Source organism: Olea europaea, chromosome 22 (assembly GCF_002742605.1).
Source record: "Olea europaea var. sylvestris chromosome 22, O_europaea_v1, whole genome shotgun sequence".
NCBI lineage: Eukaryota > Viridiplantae > Streptophyta > Magnoliopsida > Lamiales > Oleaceae > Olea > Olea europaea.
In genome coordinates, this window is record NC_036258.1 from 3,652,154 (window position 1) to 3,670,646 (window position 18,493).

Consider the following 18,493-nt stretch of genomic DNA (forward strand, 5'->3'; position numbering starts at 1 on the left):
TGCAAGAAAATCGAAACATGACTTCCCTTTTGTGCTCCAATACCTTTCGGATACACACAAACCTTCCTGAAAAAAATAATAATAATAGTAATGGAATTGAGAGGTCTAGTTAAGGAAAGATGTATCATTGCAGAAGAAAATAACATAGAGATATACCATTTATGATCCCAAGCATTGAACTCTTCAGAATACCGTTCATTGACCAATTTTGAGGATTTTGAAATCGTCAGTTCACGCTTAAAGGAATCAGTTACTTTCAAGAAAGACAAGCATTCTCTAATTCCTTTGTTCTTGACAACAAAAACCTCTGCTCCAAATACACAAGCATCATCGACAAGGTATCCATTACTTGGATTTGTCAAAGTTTCCTTCACAATGAATTTGGAAAAGCCCCACTCAGGGTTTATAGGATGAAAACGTCGTTGACCTGCACCGAGAAGGGAGCTGCTTGAGATTAAATTTATAGAAAATGCTCTTCTATTCTATTTACAAGTAGATAATACCTTTCTTAAATGCATATTTGTCAAGTTTGTGGTTAAACAGAAAGATGCTGACGACGGCATTAAATTCCCATCCAGCTTCCAGATTACTTACATTCTCTACAGCCAAGTAAGCAGAAACATGATTGGCTCCATCCACTGTGTTTCGCCCATTCGGATATATTATCAACTTCCTAATAAAGAAATTTAGATGAAAAATTATGGAAAACGAATGGGTTTGTACAAATGGTTATTGAGAAGTTGATAACAAGAAATACCATTTGTAGTTATCGTTTGATTCAAATTCACTTGATTCAATCTTGTCTATACCATTCTCTGAAAGTAAGGAAAATGACTCAATTTTGAACAGCAAGTGTGCAGGAGAGAAGTCTCTTGTTTCTAATGTAACTTCTGCAAAATTTTAACACAAAACAAGTTAAATTAATAATATTCCATTCTGTTAAATAAGCATTAAGAAGAATGAAAAAGTACTCACCATTGTCATCGCCAATACTCAGAAGATTACTTGTAAGGCTGCTTTGATCAAGAGAGACGAGGCTCAATTTATGCTCCATCATCTTTTTGTCCATTGCTTCGTCGCACTAAATAAGAAACCAGTAGACGAAAAGGCTCATATACAGGCTATCCATTTAGTTATAATGATCTTGCACTGGAAACAATTTACAAGAGTTCAAAGCAGGCGGGGATAAAATCACCATATCTGATCTTAGACTGTGGAAACCCATTACCCATGCAGAATAAAATCACCTAGTAACTTCTTGGTAGTTTTCGAATTAACTTTACAGGACAATGAAATGATATTACTGAACTAAATTTAACTTTAAAAGGAACTGTTTATTTAGAAAAATCCATTTTATTCTGATAATCATGCTGTCAACTCAATTATCCAAAAGAATTAACTTTTGCAACTTATATACTTTATTATAAGCACTATAATAAATAAACATTTCATATAAAATTTATGAACTAAAATCAATTGATAAATGCTTATTTTTTGAAACAAGCTTTTAACTCACCGGGTTATAGACTACAAACTAGGTCAAACGGTATATGACTTCAATCTTCGTTACCTTCTCATAGTTAAGTATCAAGTTTAGAATCTCCCCTTGTCCATCCAAGTGATCGTATCTTTTCATAGAGTTGCCTCAAGCATTATTACTATCATTAGGAATAGGGATTAACTGATAAGAACTTGATGCCTTTAATCGCCAACCTCATAATCCCAATTAAACTCACTAATTACATGTAACTCCTTTACATGAGTTATTTTAACACATAATCCTCAACATATCCAAGAAGATCAGAATATCGACAAAAATAACACTATCATTTCAAACTATTGCAATTTTTCACCAGTTTCAGTATATTGAACACTGTCACTAAAACTTTGACAATAATAGCACTTTCTGGGCACACTTTCAAAGTAGAACCAAAGTGGGAATTTTGCACGAAAGTAGAAGAAAATAAGTTAAAAATACCCAAATAAAATCTCAAATCCTTATCTCACTCTAATACCTCATAAATCAAGTATAAGCAATTGTCCATAAACCCTAATATCTAACATCGTTTTTCAATTAGCAAACCTTTTTCTTACCTCAAGAAATTGAAAAACCGTAGCTCAATTAGTGTTTAGCCCTCCTTTCTTTCTTTCAAATTCTTCTTCTTCTTCTTCTTCTTCTTCTCTTTCTCTCGTTTTTCTCTGCTTCTATTACCCCGTTTACAAATGACAAAAGGTACCAAATGAGCTTTGAACCGCGTTTTTCTCCTTTTTTTATTGGCACGGCCCCAGTTGTGAGGGTGTGTAATTTGTAAATATCAAAATCCATTAAACTATATGTGTGTTTGATTACATTTATTTTTTATGAAAAATATCAGTTTTCCATCTAAATTCTTATTTGAAATATTTGATTGCTATTTTTTTTTCATGAAAAATATTTTCCAACTTTTGAAAATATGCCTAATTTTCCTTATTTTTAAGGAAAATATTTTTCTTAGGTAGAGGTGGTTTTTATTTTCCACAAAATATGGAAAATATTTTCTTTTTTAGGTGATATTTTTCATGTCAATCAAACACACTTTAAGTTCTAACGATTTTGATCTGACTCGATTCGACCCGATTTGACTTGACCTGCATTACAACACTGAGTATGACCAGAAGAAGCCAATATTGAATTGAAGAAGACTGTGTGTACTTTCCATTGTATATTATCAGTTGATATACGCATGGGTGTGCCTCTCTGCATAAAGTACAAAATTCATACAAACTAGGTGTTTCTGGGACTACTTTCTTTTTTAACGAGGTGTTCCAGCTTGCGCCAGATTATATGCTCGTCCTTGAACCTCCGGCCCCTCAACAGCTCAGGGAGGTAAATCGCGGGATGTGCCCTTGTTGGTTCCCAGGTTCCCACACGGCTTTGGTTCCCAGGTTCCCACACAGCTTTTACTCCTGCCCCAAAGAAAGCCTCTTCACTGCCTTACAACAACTTGCCTTCCAAGATAAATCTTACATTCCAATTTGTGCCTTCCAAGAATCGAATTCCCCACGCTTGGTTCCAGAGCCTCCCAATATAATTGTTCCGCCAACTTGAATGTGCCCCGGGGGGCTTCAAAAGGTCAAAGCTTCATTTGCAGAGAGATGGATATTGACGCCTTGGACAAAAACAAAATTATTGAATTTCGTTGTTGATGAACATATAAGTTGTATCATTTATAGTTTATCGTTTGTTTTGAATTTGTTCACAAATTGAAGCTATATTTATTACTCTGAATGTTAAAAATTGATGCTATTACTTTTCCAAGAAATATGCTACTTAATTTAGTCATGGTTGCAAAAGTTGAAAATAAATGATCGTCTACTAAATATATTCAGATGGTAACCTAACTTATTAGGCCACATTTATCTAGAACATATGTTAAATTGCTGTCAATTTTCTCCGTCGAAGTAGGATTAGCACGTTTAGCAATGAGAGCTAATGGAATGACGTGACTGTTGGTATTTGAACACCTTTGAGACTGGAGTTTATTTCATTGATGTGGTAAGGATTGCTCAGTAGTATACTAGTATTTGAGTTAGACCTTGATATCTAGGAATACAATTAAAATTATTTATAAATAAAATAATATTATAATATAAGGGTCTGCTTGAGTCACATTATTTCAAAAAAATACATTTTTAAACAATGATTTGACATCATTTTAATCACACATTTTTCAATAAAATAATATTACTCGCATATCAAAAAGTTTTCATTATTTTTTAACCACACATTTCACATCAATACACTTTTCAAAAATGCATTATTATCAAAATAATGTGGTTTAAACTCCTCCTAAATCATAAGTTGCTTGTTCTTAAAACCTGTTTATTTAAAAGCTAAGTAAAGGATAGGGCTCAGCGCGGCAGTGTGCAGAGTTCGATTCTCCGCAAGGTGGAATTGGCTTTGTTGCAAGCGGGAGTTACCATATGGGTTAACAGTCTTGGCCTATCTATGTGCTCTCCACCCTGGCTCCTGGGAGGCACATCCTGCGATTTACCTCCTCCACGATGGCCCAGGGCAGGATCGACGGGGATCCTTAAGGTTGGGGTTCAACCTTTAAGTAAATAAAATCGTACGATAATTATTATCAACTAGCTTTTGACGTCATCAATGTCGAGGGTGCATTATTACCCAAGTGATGTCAAGCCTATTGGCTGGAAAGAATATCTTTTTGTAGGCTTTAACTTTTTTCTTATTTATTTATTTATTTATTTTTGTCATATCGTGCGTAGACTTTGTCAAGTCTTCCTTCCTAGAATAAGCTAGCAATTATTTATGATAGTACAACAACACTGTCCATTTTTTTTTCTTTCTCCTGTGTCGAGGTAAATTTTAATGGAGGTCACCCAAACCCATTTGTTTCCCATTTACGTATAATGAAAATGAAAGATATAGTTTTTAGGAATTAGGAGCTCCACACAAGAAATAAAATTCAAATATGATAGTTTGATGTGATGAATAAAAGTAATATTTTTTATTTTAATTGAAAAAGAATGAAAAATAAACAAAAGCTAAAAGTCTCGACTAATTCACGAAACTTTTAATAACGATTTCAATCTAGATTTTTTATTCATTTAGAGGAGTTCACAAATTCTTAAGAAGATGCGTTAACAATTGTTATTTTCACATCTTTGCTCAACATCACCCACCACCCATTAAAAAATTACATATAACAAGAAGTCACTACAATTAGGGATGACAGTTAGGCTTATCGACTCGGACCGTCCGTAACTCGACTCGAAAAAAATTTGAGCCCACCTCACTCGAGGCTCAAGTCTAGCCCCATTTTGGGGGTGTCAAGCAAAGTCCGAGCCGGCCCGTGTGGCTCGTCGGTTCGGACTCACGAACCTATATTTAAAAAAAATATAATCAGAACCTAGCCTGCCTGGCTCGAAAATGCCTGAGCCGAAAGTTAGGCTTTTCTGGACTCGGACCCGAAAAAAACTCAATCATTTTACCTGAGCCGAGTCTGGGCCTTGAATTTCGACTTGGATTGACTCATTGACATCCCTAAGTACAAGACATGTAACTCAGAACATAAATCATTTGCATTAATATTCAAATATCCATTATGTTCCCGGTACTTCCTAAGATTCATTCAAAACTTCAACAAATTGAAAAAATTGCATGCCTTAACCATTATAAATTTAATAAAAATCCAAATATCTTTTTATATTGTTTAAATTGTTAAAATATAATTTTAGAGAAGATAGAATTTGATTAATTATAAAAACGAAGCATTCAATTCTAAAAGATTTTTTCAACTGATTGATTTACTAAATCACTGCTACTATTGTCAAATTGCTTCTTTATTCAAATTATACTTTTTATTCGAATGCATCTTCAATACCCATTTTACTTACCCTTTTTGCCAGTTTATCCATGACAATAGCAAATTTAATTTCTCTAAAATTTTCGAGAAATGAAACAATTCATTATAAAAGATCGATGGCATCATTAATATTTGTATTTTTTTATTTGAAAAAATTGACTCATAATATTGACCGCATGCAAACAATCTGAATCAGATTATCATACTAAATAAGAATTCAAAATTTTGAAGTTCATATGTCACTAATGACTCAACTTTACTCTTTGTTTAAGAATATTCGTTAATTTTTGACAAGTCTAATAAAACGTATCTTATTTTAAACACGTAAATCGAATACTACCTATGTGATGAACTAGTTTAATAGAATTAAGAAATCATTGCAACATGAGTTTGAGAAATCTTACGTCGCTTGTCCCCTTTTACTGTATTAGAAATAGACCTAATTTAGAAATAAAATTCCCACAATGAAAAAACATTATTGGACCTTATTTATAAATGGAATGGAATGGACCTAATTTATCAAAGTTTTAATAAAAAAAATCCTAATGAACCTAATTTACCCAAAAAAAAAAAGAAGGAATGAAATATGCTAAAATTTGAGACCTTTCTAATGTTGGCATGAAGCGCAAGCCTCACTCGCCTTTATGCAAAATTGGCCATGTTTGGGAGTGAGCTTCAATCTCCTAGAAATGCTATCGACCATGGTGTATGACAATCATGGTGGTGTCGGGTTACGGCGGGATGGGATGCGGTGGGTTCGGTGAAGGAACCATTTTTGCTAAATATTTTTTTATTATTTGTCAATTTCTTTTTTCTTTTCTGTTAAAAAATATGCTAATGAGTAATAAGACTAGTTGCACATTGTATTTTTGAACAGGCAAATAAATAATAATAATAATAATAATAATAATAATAACAACAACAACAACAACAACAACAACAACAACAACATATACAAAATTGAGACTAAATATTTATCTCTCGTTTAAAGATTAAATTTGCTGATAAATAAAAGAAATAATATTATGTTGAAAAAAGTTAAAGATAAATATGTGACAATAAAAAGGTTAAGAATCTTTAATACAATTAAAATGTGGAGTATTTAAAAAAAGAAAAAATCTAAAAAGCGGAGTGGATATGTAACGATATCATTTATAACACTCAAACAAGCTTTTTGACTATCTAGCATTTATGAAAAAGGCCGGTGCAGCTCCCATGACTGAATTAATAGCAAAAATTGGTGGAAAAGCGTACAAAATTATCTTTTCTCGAGCTCAATGCCAATTTTAATGCTTCTGTGAGCCGCATTTCCTAAATTTCCAATTCTCCTTCTCCACTCATCAACGAGCCACTTTTCTTTGACAACTCCCTGGTTGTTTTAAACCCTCTCCTGCCAATATTTTTTCAGTCGAGTCTGTCGCATCGAACTTGTCTAGCGCGATTTACCTGATTGGTGTGATCTACAGGCTATTGTGTGGATTGGTCATTGGGGATCCCTAGAAAGCCAATTTTTTGAAATTTATGAAAGATCAACAGGGGTACGAATGCTTTATTTATCACCAGGTATAGATGAATGCTATATGGTAGCGGCAAGAAATTCTTTGGCGTTGAATCAGGATATTCAGGAAGAACAGGTTGTTCCAGCTCGATACCGTCAAGAATTCCTGACTATTGCATGGGAACAGGTTCATTTTCGAAGTATTTTTCCCTTCCAATATTTTTCTATTGGAGTCAGTTCGAGAATTTATACAGTGCGCACCCCTGTTAAAAAAAGAAAAAGGGGTTAAACTCTCATCAACAAGCTTTACAAACGAACAAGACCATTCTCTTTCTAAGATTTCCTAGGCACCCTTCGAATTTTGGTTTATTCCTAGTGGATAAATTTGTAATCTTCATTATTTCTTAAAATTTTAATTACTTTAAAGCCCAAAATCGAAGTCTTATTAGTTCACTTTAATTGAGTTCAACCGAATTTGATAGTCTTTAATTTAACACACAATTATTCACATATATAAGTCCATCGATGGATTAAAAATCCTTACAATCTCTCATTTTGGCTATATGTGTTACCTTATAATTGTGCATTAAACATAACCTTATGAGTACTCAGAATTTTGCTATCATTACTGAATGCATCCCCAAAACAATCCCGTTCATCAATCATATCAACATAGGATCAAAGCGGTTTTCGCTACTTTCATGTAGTTAAACCCATCAATGGTCACGTATATCGATAAATCGAATGACATAGATCAAGCATGGATGTGTAGCATGAAAATTACATGTGATGTGATCTGTAACTTACCTATTTCCAACTGGTCCACCTTAATATCTTAGTGAGATCACTTTAACAAGTTTAGAGATAATAAAGCAAATAATTTTATAACCGAAAATAACTTTAACCTTAAATCGTATCCAAAATGACAGTATATGTGTCTAGCACAAAAATGCAAACTCCTACTGAAACTAAATATCTTCAAGAGACATTACACTCATATGAACAGTGTGCTCACGAAAGACCTTTGGGTATCAATTCCTTAGTGAGCGGATCCGCAATCATGGAGTTTGTCCCTATATGCTCTATTGACACCTGTCCACTCTGAACTTTTTCTTTAACAGTCAAGAACTTGATCTCTATATGTTTTAACTTGTCAAGCTCCTGTTGTTATTGGAATACAGCACTGCTGATTTATTGTCACAAAATATCTTAAATGGTGTTTCTATATTGTCCACAATGCGCAGCCCATGACAAAATTACGTAGCTATATTCCATGATTTGATGCCTCATAGCAGTGGATCTCCTACTATCTTGGCATCCCACAAAATCAAAATCAGAATAATCGACGATCTCCAATTGATCCGATCTCCTGTATTTGAGCATGTAGTCTTTTGTTCTCTGTAAATACCGCATGACCCGTTTGGCTGCTTTCCAATGATCCATTCCCGGGTTACTTAAATATCTCCCTAGCATTCCAACAATGTACGCTACATCCAGACGCGTACAAATCTGAGCATACATTAGACTCTCTATAGTTGAGGAATAAGGAATCTTCTGCATTTCTTTAATTTCCAAGTCATTTTTAGGGCACTGACTTAAGCTGAACTTGTCTCCTTTAACCACAGGGGTGTCACCTGGTTACAATCTTGCATGTCATATCTTTTAAAAACCTTTTTGATATAACTCTTTTATGATAATCCAAGAATACCCCGAGAATGATCTTGGTGTATCTGAATTCCTAATGCAAAAGAGACGTCACCAAAATCTTTCATCTCAAATTTCTTTGCTAGAAATCTCTTGATTTCGTGCAATAAGCCTATATCGTTGCTGGCAAGCAATATGTCATCGACATATAAAACCAGAAAAATATACTTGCTCTCACTAAACTTGTGGTATATACAATCATCGACCAAATTTATCTCAAAACCAAATGAAATGATCACTTAATGAAACTTGTAATACCATTGACGAGACGCCTATTTGAGTCCATAGATAGATTTCTTTAATTTACAAACCATTTGCTTTGCATCGTTCGACACAAAGCTTTCTGCCATATAAATTGTTTCATCAATATCATCATTGAGAAATGCTGTCTTAACATTCATCTGATGTAACTCAAGATTGAAATGCGCTACCAATGCCATTATATTTCTGAAAGAGTCTTTCAAAGAAATCGGAGAAAATGTATCTTTATAATCGATGCCTTCTTTCTGTGTAAAGCCATTTGCGACAAGACGAGTCTTATACCTCTCTACATCACCTTTCGGATCCCTCTTGGTCTTAAATATCCATTTACAACCAATTGGTTTCGCACCTTCAAGCAATGGAATGAGGTCCCATACGTCATTGTCCTTCATGTACTTTATCTCTTCATTCATAGCATCGAGCCACTTTTGAGAGTTAGAACTTTTCATGGCTTAACGGAAGTTGATCGGATCATCTTCCACGATTTCAATGTCAATTTCATGTTCTTGGAGAAATATGATGTAATCATTCGAAACCGCACTTTTTCCTCTCTCTAGTGGATCTTCTTAATGGCATTGGTTCTTGAGGCTGTAGAGTTTGTTCTTCTGGAACAATTTGTTGATCTTGAGAGGGAGGTATGACATTGTCTTGATCCAGAGTTGCTTCTTGAACAATATCAGGGATAGAAACCTACTCATTGTCAATGACAATTGGAGGAATTTCAACATATTCCCCCTCAAAGACAAAGTCTGTAACCCTTTCTCCCTTCGTAAACTCAACATCCTCAAAGAACCGAGCATTTCCTGTCTCAGAATTTGCCTTAGTTGTGGGATCATAAAACTTGTAACCTCTGAACCTTTCAGAATATCCAATAAAAAAGCAACTGATGGTCCTTGCGTCCAGTTTCTTTTCATTTGGCTTATGGAGCCTTGCCTCAGTTGGACACCCCCAAATATATATATATGCTTCAAACTAGGCTTCTTGCTCGTCCAAAGCTTATATGGGGTTTTATCAATGGCCTTAGTTGGAACTCTATTGAGTATATAAGCTGCGATCTTTAACACTTCACCCCAGAGAGATTATGGTAAGATAGAATGACTAATCATACTCCTCACCATATCCTTAAGCGTTCTGTTTTGTCTCTCAGCAACACCATTCATAGTGGGCGAACCCAACATAGTGTACTGTGGGATGATACTGCATTACTCTAGGAATTTAGCAAATGGTCCTGAACGTTGTTCACCTGAATCGTCATATCTGCTATAGTATTCACCCCACGGTCAAATCTGATGCTTTTAATCCTTTTGCCGAGTTGGTTCTCAACTTCGGCTTTATAGTTTTTTGAACACATCCAGTGATTGTGATTTTTCATGAATGAGATATATGTAGCCATATTTTGAAAAGTTGTCTATAAATGTTATAAAATATTGTTGATTATTCCAAGAATCCATAGGGAATGGTCCACAAATATCCATATGTATAACTGTATAAGTTCTAAGACGTCCGAAGTCCTATTGGCTTGAAATCTCTTTTTATTGGTTTGTTTTCCCTCTATATAGTTGACACATAGATCATATCTGTGAAGTTAAGAGGGTCGAGAATCCCGTCAAACACAAGCCACAACAAGGCAAAATTCTCACCAGTTAATTTTGGCTTTACACCTCGAGTACTTACATGCAGGGATTCATTAAAAGAAACAATTGTATCAATTGAATAAATATTATCGTAACCCGATAAAGAAACGGAATCAAACAATTTTGAATCATGAAATAAACTAAAATTTTCATTTCCAAATAAACAAGTATAACCAAATTTGTCCAAAATAGAAATAAAAATCAAATTCTGTCTAAAAGACGGTACAATAAATGTCTCAACAAGATCCAAAAAAATCCAATCTTTAACAATAATCTAAATTTTCCTACTGCCTCTACTTTCACCGTCTTGCCATCACCAACATAGATGTATCTTTCACCATCACTTGATTTTCGGCAACTCAGGCAACCCTGCATAGACATACTGATATGAGTTGTTGCACTAGAATCTATCCACCATGTATGTCTAGGTACCGAAGTTAAATTAACCTAAGAACAAACCAAATGAAGAAGAATATATTTCTTTACACGCCAAGCATGGTAATTGGTGCAATTCTTCTTCTTATGACCTGTAGCTCCACAGAAGAAACAATCACCTTCAGTTGATTCCTTATACTGTTTCTTTTGCGGTGCTGTACCCGCAGCTTTCTTATTAATTTTCATTTTCTTGTTACTTTTGTCCTTAGAGGTGGTGGCTAAATGAATACTTTCTATCTTCTCATGCTTCAATCTTTCATTTTCCTGGACACAGTGTGAGATGAGCTCATTAAGAGACCATGAGTCCTTTTGACAGTTGAAGCTCACCTTAAATTGACTGAAATGTGCCGGAAGGGATATCAAAACTAAGTGCACCAACAAGTTTTCAGATAAATCTAACTTGAGTGCCTTTAGTTTTGAAGCAATGTGAGACATTTCCATAATGTACTCCCGAATATTTCCTTTTCCTTTATACCTCATTGAGACAAGGTTTGCTAAAAGTGCACTTGTTTCAGCCTTTTCATTCTTGGCAAACCTCTTCTCAAGATTCTCAATGAAACCCTTAGCCGTAGTCACCTTATCGGACATAGTGCCCCGGAATGCTTCTGGAATAGCACGCTTTATGACCATTAAACTTATGCGGTTCGATCGTTCCCATTTTTCCATCCCCCTCTTGTCATTAGAGGTACTCTTATAAGTAAGTGCAGCAGGTTGATCGACTCGTAAAGCAAGGTCCAGGTCCATGTCTCTGAGAACAATCATCACGTTCTCTTGCCATGCCCTGAAATTTGTGCCATTAAGCATTGGAATTGAATTGATGCTAGCGGAGATATTGGCAGCAGAACCTGAAACTGAATCAGAGAACGTTTATTATGAATAGCTCACATGAATATCTTTAATATGCAAATAATAATATTCTCAAATGGTGGTAGGGCCCATCACAAGATACCAAGCACAACATCAATATGTAGTCTTTGGACAGAGATATTGACTTGAAAGCGGTACTCTTAGCGTAGTGATCAAACATTGACGATAAAATAACGTGTCAATCAATAAACCTTTCTTTGAACCGATTTATTGATCACACATTAAACCAAATAATCGTCATATATTTATCACCACAGGTGCACGTGCTAAATATTGACATTCCTTTGGGCCGACCAATATTCTCATGACTAACACATGCACAAACACCTTTTAATATTCTAAATTAGTCAATTTCCACAAGAGATGTTGCTTTGACAACATGTTGTTTCAATTAACCAACTTGCGAATATTATATCTTTTAAAAAAGTCCTTAGTACCAAAATTTGAGAAAGAGAATCACCAATTTTGCATATTTTGTTTAGTTTTAAACTTTAGCGGTCTTAGGATTAATAATTCAAAACTTTAAGAGGGCGAAATTCATTAATTCCAAACTTTAGAGGATCAATTAGAACAATTTGAAACTTTAGGGGGCCAAAAATTGACCAATCTAGAACTTTAGGGGTCAAATTTTGAAAATTTGAAACTTTAGGGGCCAATTTGAATTAATTATTAAAGCTTCAGGGGTTTAATTATAAAATTCAAAACTTTTATGGCCCGAAATAATTAATTTTTAAACCATATGGACTGAATTATTAAATCCAAAACTTAAAGGCCCAAACTTGAATATACCTTAAATGTTAGGGACTGAAACCTTAATTTTGTAACCCTAACCCTAATTGCAAGCAAGGGTCTCAAGTAATCTAATTTACAAGACAAGCCCCCGTCCCCAAATTCTACCAAAATCTGAAAACCTAAAAAAAAAATTCTTTCTCCTCCTTTCTCCTTGGCGGCGCACGCCGGCGCTGCATGTTAGTAGCAGCGTGAAGCTGTTGCCGCGGCCGGAAAAAAGAATAATTTTTTTTTATCTGTATCGAAATCTGTATTTTAAATCTGAAGCAAAACCATAATAATCCATAATCTGAAATTTTCTTTATCTATTAATCCGAAAATGAAAGATAATAAAAAATATACCGAATAATTTTCAAATTCAACAAAACTAAATTCAAAGCTGTCAAATCTGAAAACTTTATAAAATATTGCAAGAACCAAACTAAAACCTTTGATTCTCAATAATTCAACATGAAAAGGCTCTGATACCACTTGTTAGATAATTTATTGCTTTAAATCACCGGATCTTTCATGTTAAATCATCAAGAAATTGAAGAACTAGAGCGAAGTGTACTTGAATTAGACATGATTATTTGCAATAATTGAATCATGCGATATAGTCTTCCAAATCTACATGTAGTCTCCTTTTTCCCTCTACAATAGGATGCAGAAGAGAATGAATAATACGTACGTGTGATCTGGGAACCATAACCATATTTATATAGCGACGTCCTTTGACCTAATTCGGCCCATCATAGAATTAGGACTTGGGCCCAATCACTACACATATGTAAACCCATACTTTAATTGAATACATTAAAACCCAAAATCGAAATCTTATTAGATCATTTTAATTGGGCTCAATCGAATTTGATAGCCTTTAATTTAATACATAATTATTCAAACATATAAGCCCATCGATGGATTAAAAATCCTTACATATTTAACAAGATGCACAATAAAATTAGGACTTTTTGATAGGATGCAATTTACACTATTAAATATAAAATGGTGTGATGCAATGATTAAAATATATTTGCGCCAAAAGATACAACCATTCTAAGGGGCACATGAAAATCTATAAATAGGGTCATCCTAATTTTATTTTCTTCATTTCAAATCAATTCTATGCAATTACAATTGATTTCTAATTCTTTCTTTCTATAAATTATTTCAAAGTAATTTCCAAATTATTTTTGAGTTTTATGTTCGATATCTTCCGTTTTAGAAAAGTACAGCCAATTTCGATTTGCTTGGCAATATTAATATTGTACTATATTAATTTTTGAAGATGTGTTGAATCTTGAGAGACAAAAGATCATTTAATCATTTAGCACTAATGGAGGGACAAAATCTGTTTTAATGAGATTTGCATTTCGCATACCTTGTTTCATTGAATCTCATTCTAATTTTTGTATTTTCCTAAATTCCAATAAGTTGTCGTTTGCTTATGTTTTGTGTACATATCTTGGTTTCAGTGAATCAAAGTTATTTTTGATATGTTGCACATGTAAATCATAATTTTATCATCTTTGCATGCAAGTATTTTTAATCATTATAATTTTCCTTTTTTGTTCTATTTACGTGGATTATTTTTTCCCCCGTAAATATATGTATATGGGTATTGTATTATAGTGTTGATTATGATTTTCGGAGCTAAAAACATATGCTTGGTGAGATGTTTAGCACAATAGCTTTTGATGAATTTGAAGTGCTATTGTTACGCTCCGATTATACACGTCTCGGATATCGAAGTGTCATCTCGCCTCCGAGGCCGAGATCGCAGCACCACTTATTTCGACCTAAAAACGACCCTTCCGCAGCATCTCACCTTTGAGGTCGAGATCAAGTGGACCCCGGTTAGAAGATCCGCCGCCAATTTGAGATTTGTCCTGCACCTAAGGCTTAAATTGATTTGACGTCTCCATGAGGCTAGTTGATGTGACTTATCAACTTTATGTCAATTCAACTCAGAGGAAACAAACTGTCCGCCCACTCTACAAACGCGGCTGATTGACGTCTATGAGCAGACGCTTCATACCGTCAGATATATACACGCGTTCCACATTCAATGGTTCATACCACCTATAAATACCCAAAGTTTGGCAAGAGGCAAAGGTAATGAAACTCTTAAAACATAGCACTCCATAGCAAGTTTATATATTTTCTCCTCCCCCCTTTATTGTTGATTTGCATAGCCCCTGGGTACTGTTCCAATCACCCAAACCTGACTTGACTGTCGGAGTGTATACGGCCGCCACCACCCCCGTTGGTTCCAGCCGTGTGCGCCTGACTATTCGCTGATTGTGTGCAGGGAGGAATATGTGGAGTAACTTTAAGTTGGTTACGTGGAAGGACCAATTTTCGGGGTCAACAGATTGGCGCCGTCTGTGGGAAGCACTCCCCATTCGAAGTTTTACGTTCTCCATCGGAGAAGGTACCGGAAAACCGACGACTAACCCTGAAAAGGGGGCATTCTTGAAAAAGAACAAAGTCGAGTTACAATCCAAGTTTTTACTACCCTTGAAAAAATAGGTAGAATGAGCTACAGCCATGAAGACGACAATCCCATGAGAGAGGCCTCTAAAGAAGAGGTACTCCATAACAATGTTACTAATCAGAGACCGCATCACCGGCGTCGCCGAGGCGGAAGAATAGCCATACTCACTGAAGGAATGGCTCAGATAGCTGCGGGTATGAGAGACATAGCAGCTCAGAATATGGCGATGCAGGAACTCCTCATGCAAGCCCAGGGACACTAGAGCTATCAAAGGCCCCAAGGATCTTATCCGGTGCAGGGAATCCCTTTATCTCACTCTTGGGGCCACATGAGCCGGCACACAGAATGCCCCCTCGAAGGGGAGATGAACGCCGAAGCAACATCTTATGTGCAAGGGAGTCAGCCATCAGAACCACGCTTGGGGGACAATTTCTCTCAAGAACACGACAACCAAAGGTCGGTAAGCATCTTCGACCGGATAAGGGAGGATCCTAGCAATAGGGTTCGCCCAGCAAGAGGATCACTTCGTCCGGATCACGAACAAGAACATTTTCCCCCTCCTCCTCCTAGAAATAGGAGAGAGAGGAGAAACCTAGTCGATTGGGGGAGTCGAGGAGACGCACCTCCACCTCCCCAGGACACCCAAGATGATGAAGGGTCAGAGGGACCCTGTCGATCTTATGAGATTGACGATGATGACGATAACCTCCCTTTCTCAAGGGAGATTCGAAGCTTCCCAATGCCAGGTAACTTCATGCCCTCTAAGATCCCCAAGTATGAGGGAAAGGGGGATCCGGAGAAGCACCTCACAAAGTATATGGCATAAATGAGCCTTAGGGGAACCTCGCCTGCTCTAAAATGCAGAGCCTTCCATTTAACACTAGGCGGAGCCGCCAAGGTATAGTACAGCAGGCTTTCTCCCCTAAGTATTAGAAGTTGGCCAGACTTGAAGAAAGCATTTTTGAACCAGTACCTCTCACGCAGGGAAGGAGAGGCACCAATTCAACGCTTGTAAGACATGAGGCAGGCCCCTGGGGAAACGCTAAAAAGCTATCTCGTCAGGTTTATAGACGAAATTACTTATTGCGAACAGGTCACTGACAGGGAAGCCCTTTCAGCCCTGAAAGGTGCGCAGGGAAGAAGAGGCACCAATTCAACGTCTGCAAGACATGAGGCAGGCCCCTGGGGAAACGCTAAAAAGCTATCTCGCCAGGTTTACAGATGAAATTACTTACTGCGAACAGGTCACTGACAGGGAAGCCCTTTCAGCCCTGAAAGGTGGGCTCAACATGAACACTTTGTTCTGGAGGGACGTGCGCAGCAAGAATCCCTCCACATATAACGAGCTGGCGGAAATGATGAGAGTGGAAATTGTTAGTGAAGAAATGATTGATCATCGCAACCGTGCCGCGCAGGGACTCCCTCCTCCTCAGAGGCAGGTAGGTTGAGGCCCCGTAGCACACCTTGTTACTCAGCAATGGACCCAAGCAGGGCATACCATAGCTCCCACATTCGGACAGGCCCTAGCTTCCGCCATATTGAATGCAGTGCCGGTGTTGGCATATGATAATGCCCCTGCTGAAGCGCGACCATCTGGGAGAACTGATAAAAATAAGAAGAAGAAAAAGAGGTTAAACAGACCCTTGGCAGGAGCAAGGTTTTGTACATTCCATCAACTATATGGACATGACACTAGTGAGTGTCGTGATGCCAATCGACGCCCTGATCGAAGCAACCCTCACACTTCCAGCAGAAACGAACACCCTCGCAGATCCACCTCCCCAAGGAGGGGAGGGAGAGGTCACCAGGAACAATCTCCTCGTAGAAGAGAATCGAGGAACTGAGGCCAATCCAGGCAGGGAAACCAAGCCCAATTTCCGGGAGGCCAGGTCATCAGGGAAATCGATACCATCATTGGGGGACCCCACATCGGTGGCAACACCAGGAATGCCCAGAGAAATTATACAAGAGAAGCAAAGGATCCCCCGATGATCACTTACATTGTTAACGAATCGAAATTAGCAAACAAGATGACCCCGATCACCTTCTCCTAGGAAGACTCAGAGGGAGTTCACCACCCCCATTGCGATGCTTTGGTTGTAAGAGCCGTAGTAGCTAGAAACGGATTAAAACGCATGCTCGTTGATAATGGCAGTTCCGTGAATATATTGTTCGGCTCCACTTTTGACAAAATGCAAATTGAACATGGGTTGATCCCCATGACCGACCCACTGTTCGGATTCACTGGGGACAGCATCATCCCACGAGGGCGGATCACCCTGCCTGTCGAAATGGGTTCGGCACCCCTAGTAGCCCAGTATTTCGTGGAATTTCTGGTGGTAGATCATAGATCGGCTTATCAGGGAGTATTGGACAGACCCGCTCTGAAAGATCTTTGGGCTGTGACGTCCATTCACTATTTGTGTATGAAATTTCCAACCGAACATGGGATTGCAATAGTCAGGGGCGATCAGATGGGCTCCAGGGCATGCTACCTAAACTCGCTGCGCAAATTCGAGCCCCGAACTGTTAATGTAATCCTAGCCGAGGTACCCGCTGAAGTCAGTACGGACGTGAAAATTCTCGACGCCCCTGAACAAGGGCATACCTCTGAACAAGAGGGAAACGTCGACATGGAAGAGGCCCCTGAACAAGGACACCCTCTTGATGAGTTAGACCCCCGAATAATTGATTATGAACCAAATGCAACCCCCATGGAAGAATTGGAAACTTTCCCCATCAAACCGGAAGACCCCAATCAAGTCTTGCGTATAGGGAAGTCATTATCACCTGAAGCAAAAACTGAGATGATACGTTTCCTGAAAGGGAACCTGGATGTCTTCGCATGGAAACACGAAGATATGGTGGGAATAGATCCTAGGATTAGTTGCCATCACCTTAACATCAACCCCTCCTATGCTCCCCATAGACAGAAGAGGCGTGCCCTAAACTCGGAATGGTACGAGGCATTGAAAGATGAAGTAAGCAAACTTAGCCGCAGTGGTTTCATCAGAGAGGCCATATATCCGATGTGGATATCCAACCCGGTTCTGTTGAAAAAGTCCAGCGAAAAGTGGAGGGTATGCGTGGACTTCACAAACCTAAATAAGGCGTGCCCCAAAGACAGCTTCCCACTTCCGAGAATTGATCAACTTGTGGACTTTACTGCTGGGCATGAACTACTGAGTTTCATGGATGCATACTCAGGGTACAACCAGATACCCATGTTCCGACCTGATGAGGAAGCTACATCATTCATTACGGACAGGGCCCTGTATTGCTACAAAGTTATGCCCTTCAGATTGAAAAATGCCGGGACCACATACCAGATGTTAGTCAACATGATGTTTGCCGAACTCATTCGCAAAACCATGGAGGTCTACGTAGACGACATGTTGGTCAAAAGCTTCCAGGCAGCCGAACACGTGAGTCACATCGACCAAACCTTCCAGATACT

General features: G+C 37.5%; 1 protein-coding gene across 1 annotated transcript in view; it reads right to left on the reverse strand.

Moving 5' to 3' along the window:
• Positions 1-2,265, reverse strand: part of LOC111371056 (BTB/POZ and MATH domain-containing protein 6-like) — a 9,010-nt gene extending 6,745 nt beyond the window's left edge. The window contains exons 1-6 of the mRNA XM_022992974.1: positions 2,095-2,265; positions 976-1,081; positions 758-890; positions 504-673; positions 157-427; positions 4-66 (exon numbers count right to left, since the gene is read on the reverse strand). Of these exons, the coding sequence (XP_022848742.1) occupies positions 4-66; positions 157-427; positions 504-673; positions 758-890; positions 976-1,069 (731 nt within the window). The 5' untranslated portion in view covers positions 1,070-1,081; positions 2,095-2,265. The remainder of the gene's footprint in view (positions 1-3; positions 67-156; positions 428-503; positions 674-757; positions 891-975; positions 1,082-2,094) is intronic.
• Positions 2,266-18,493: the final 16,228 nt, after the last annotated feature.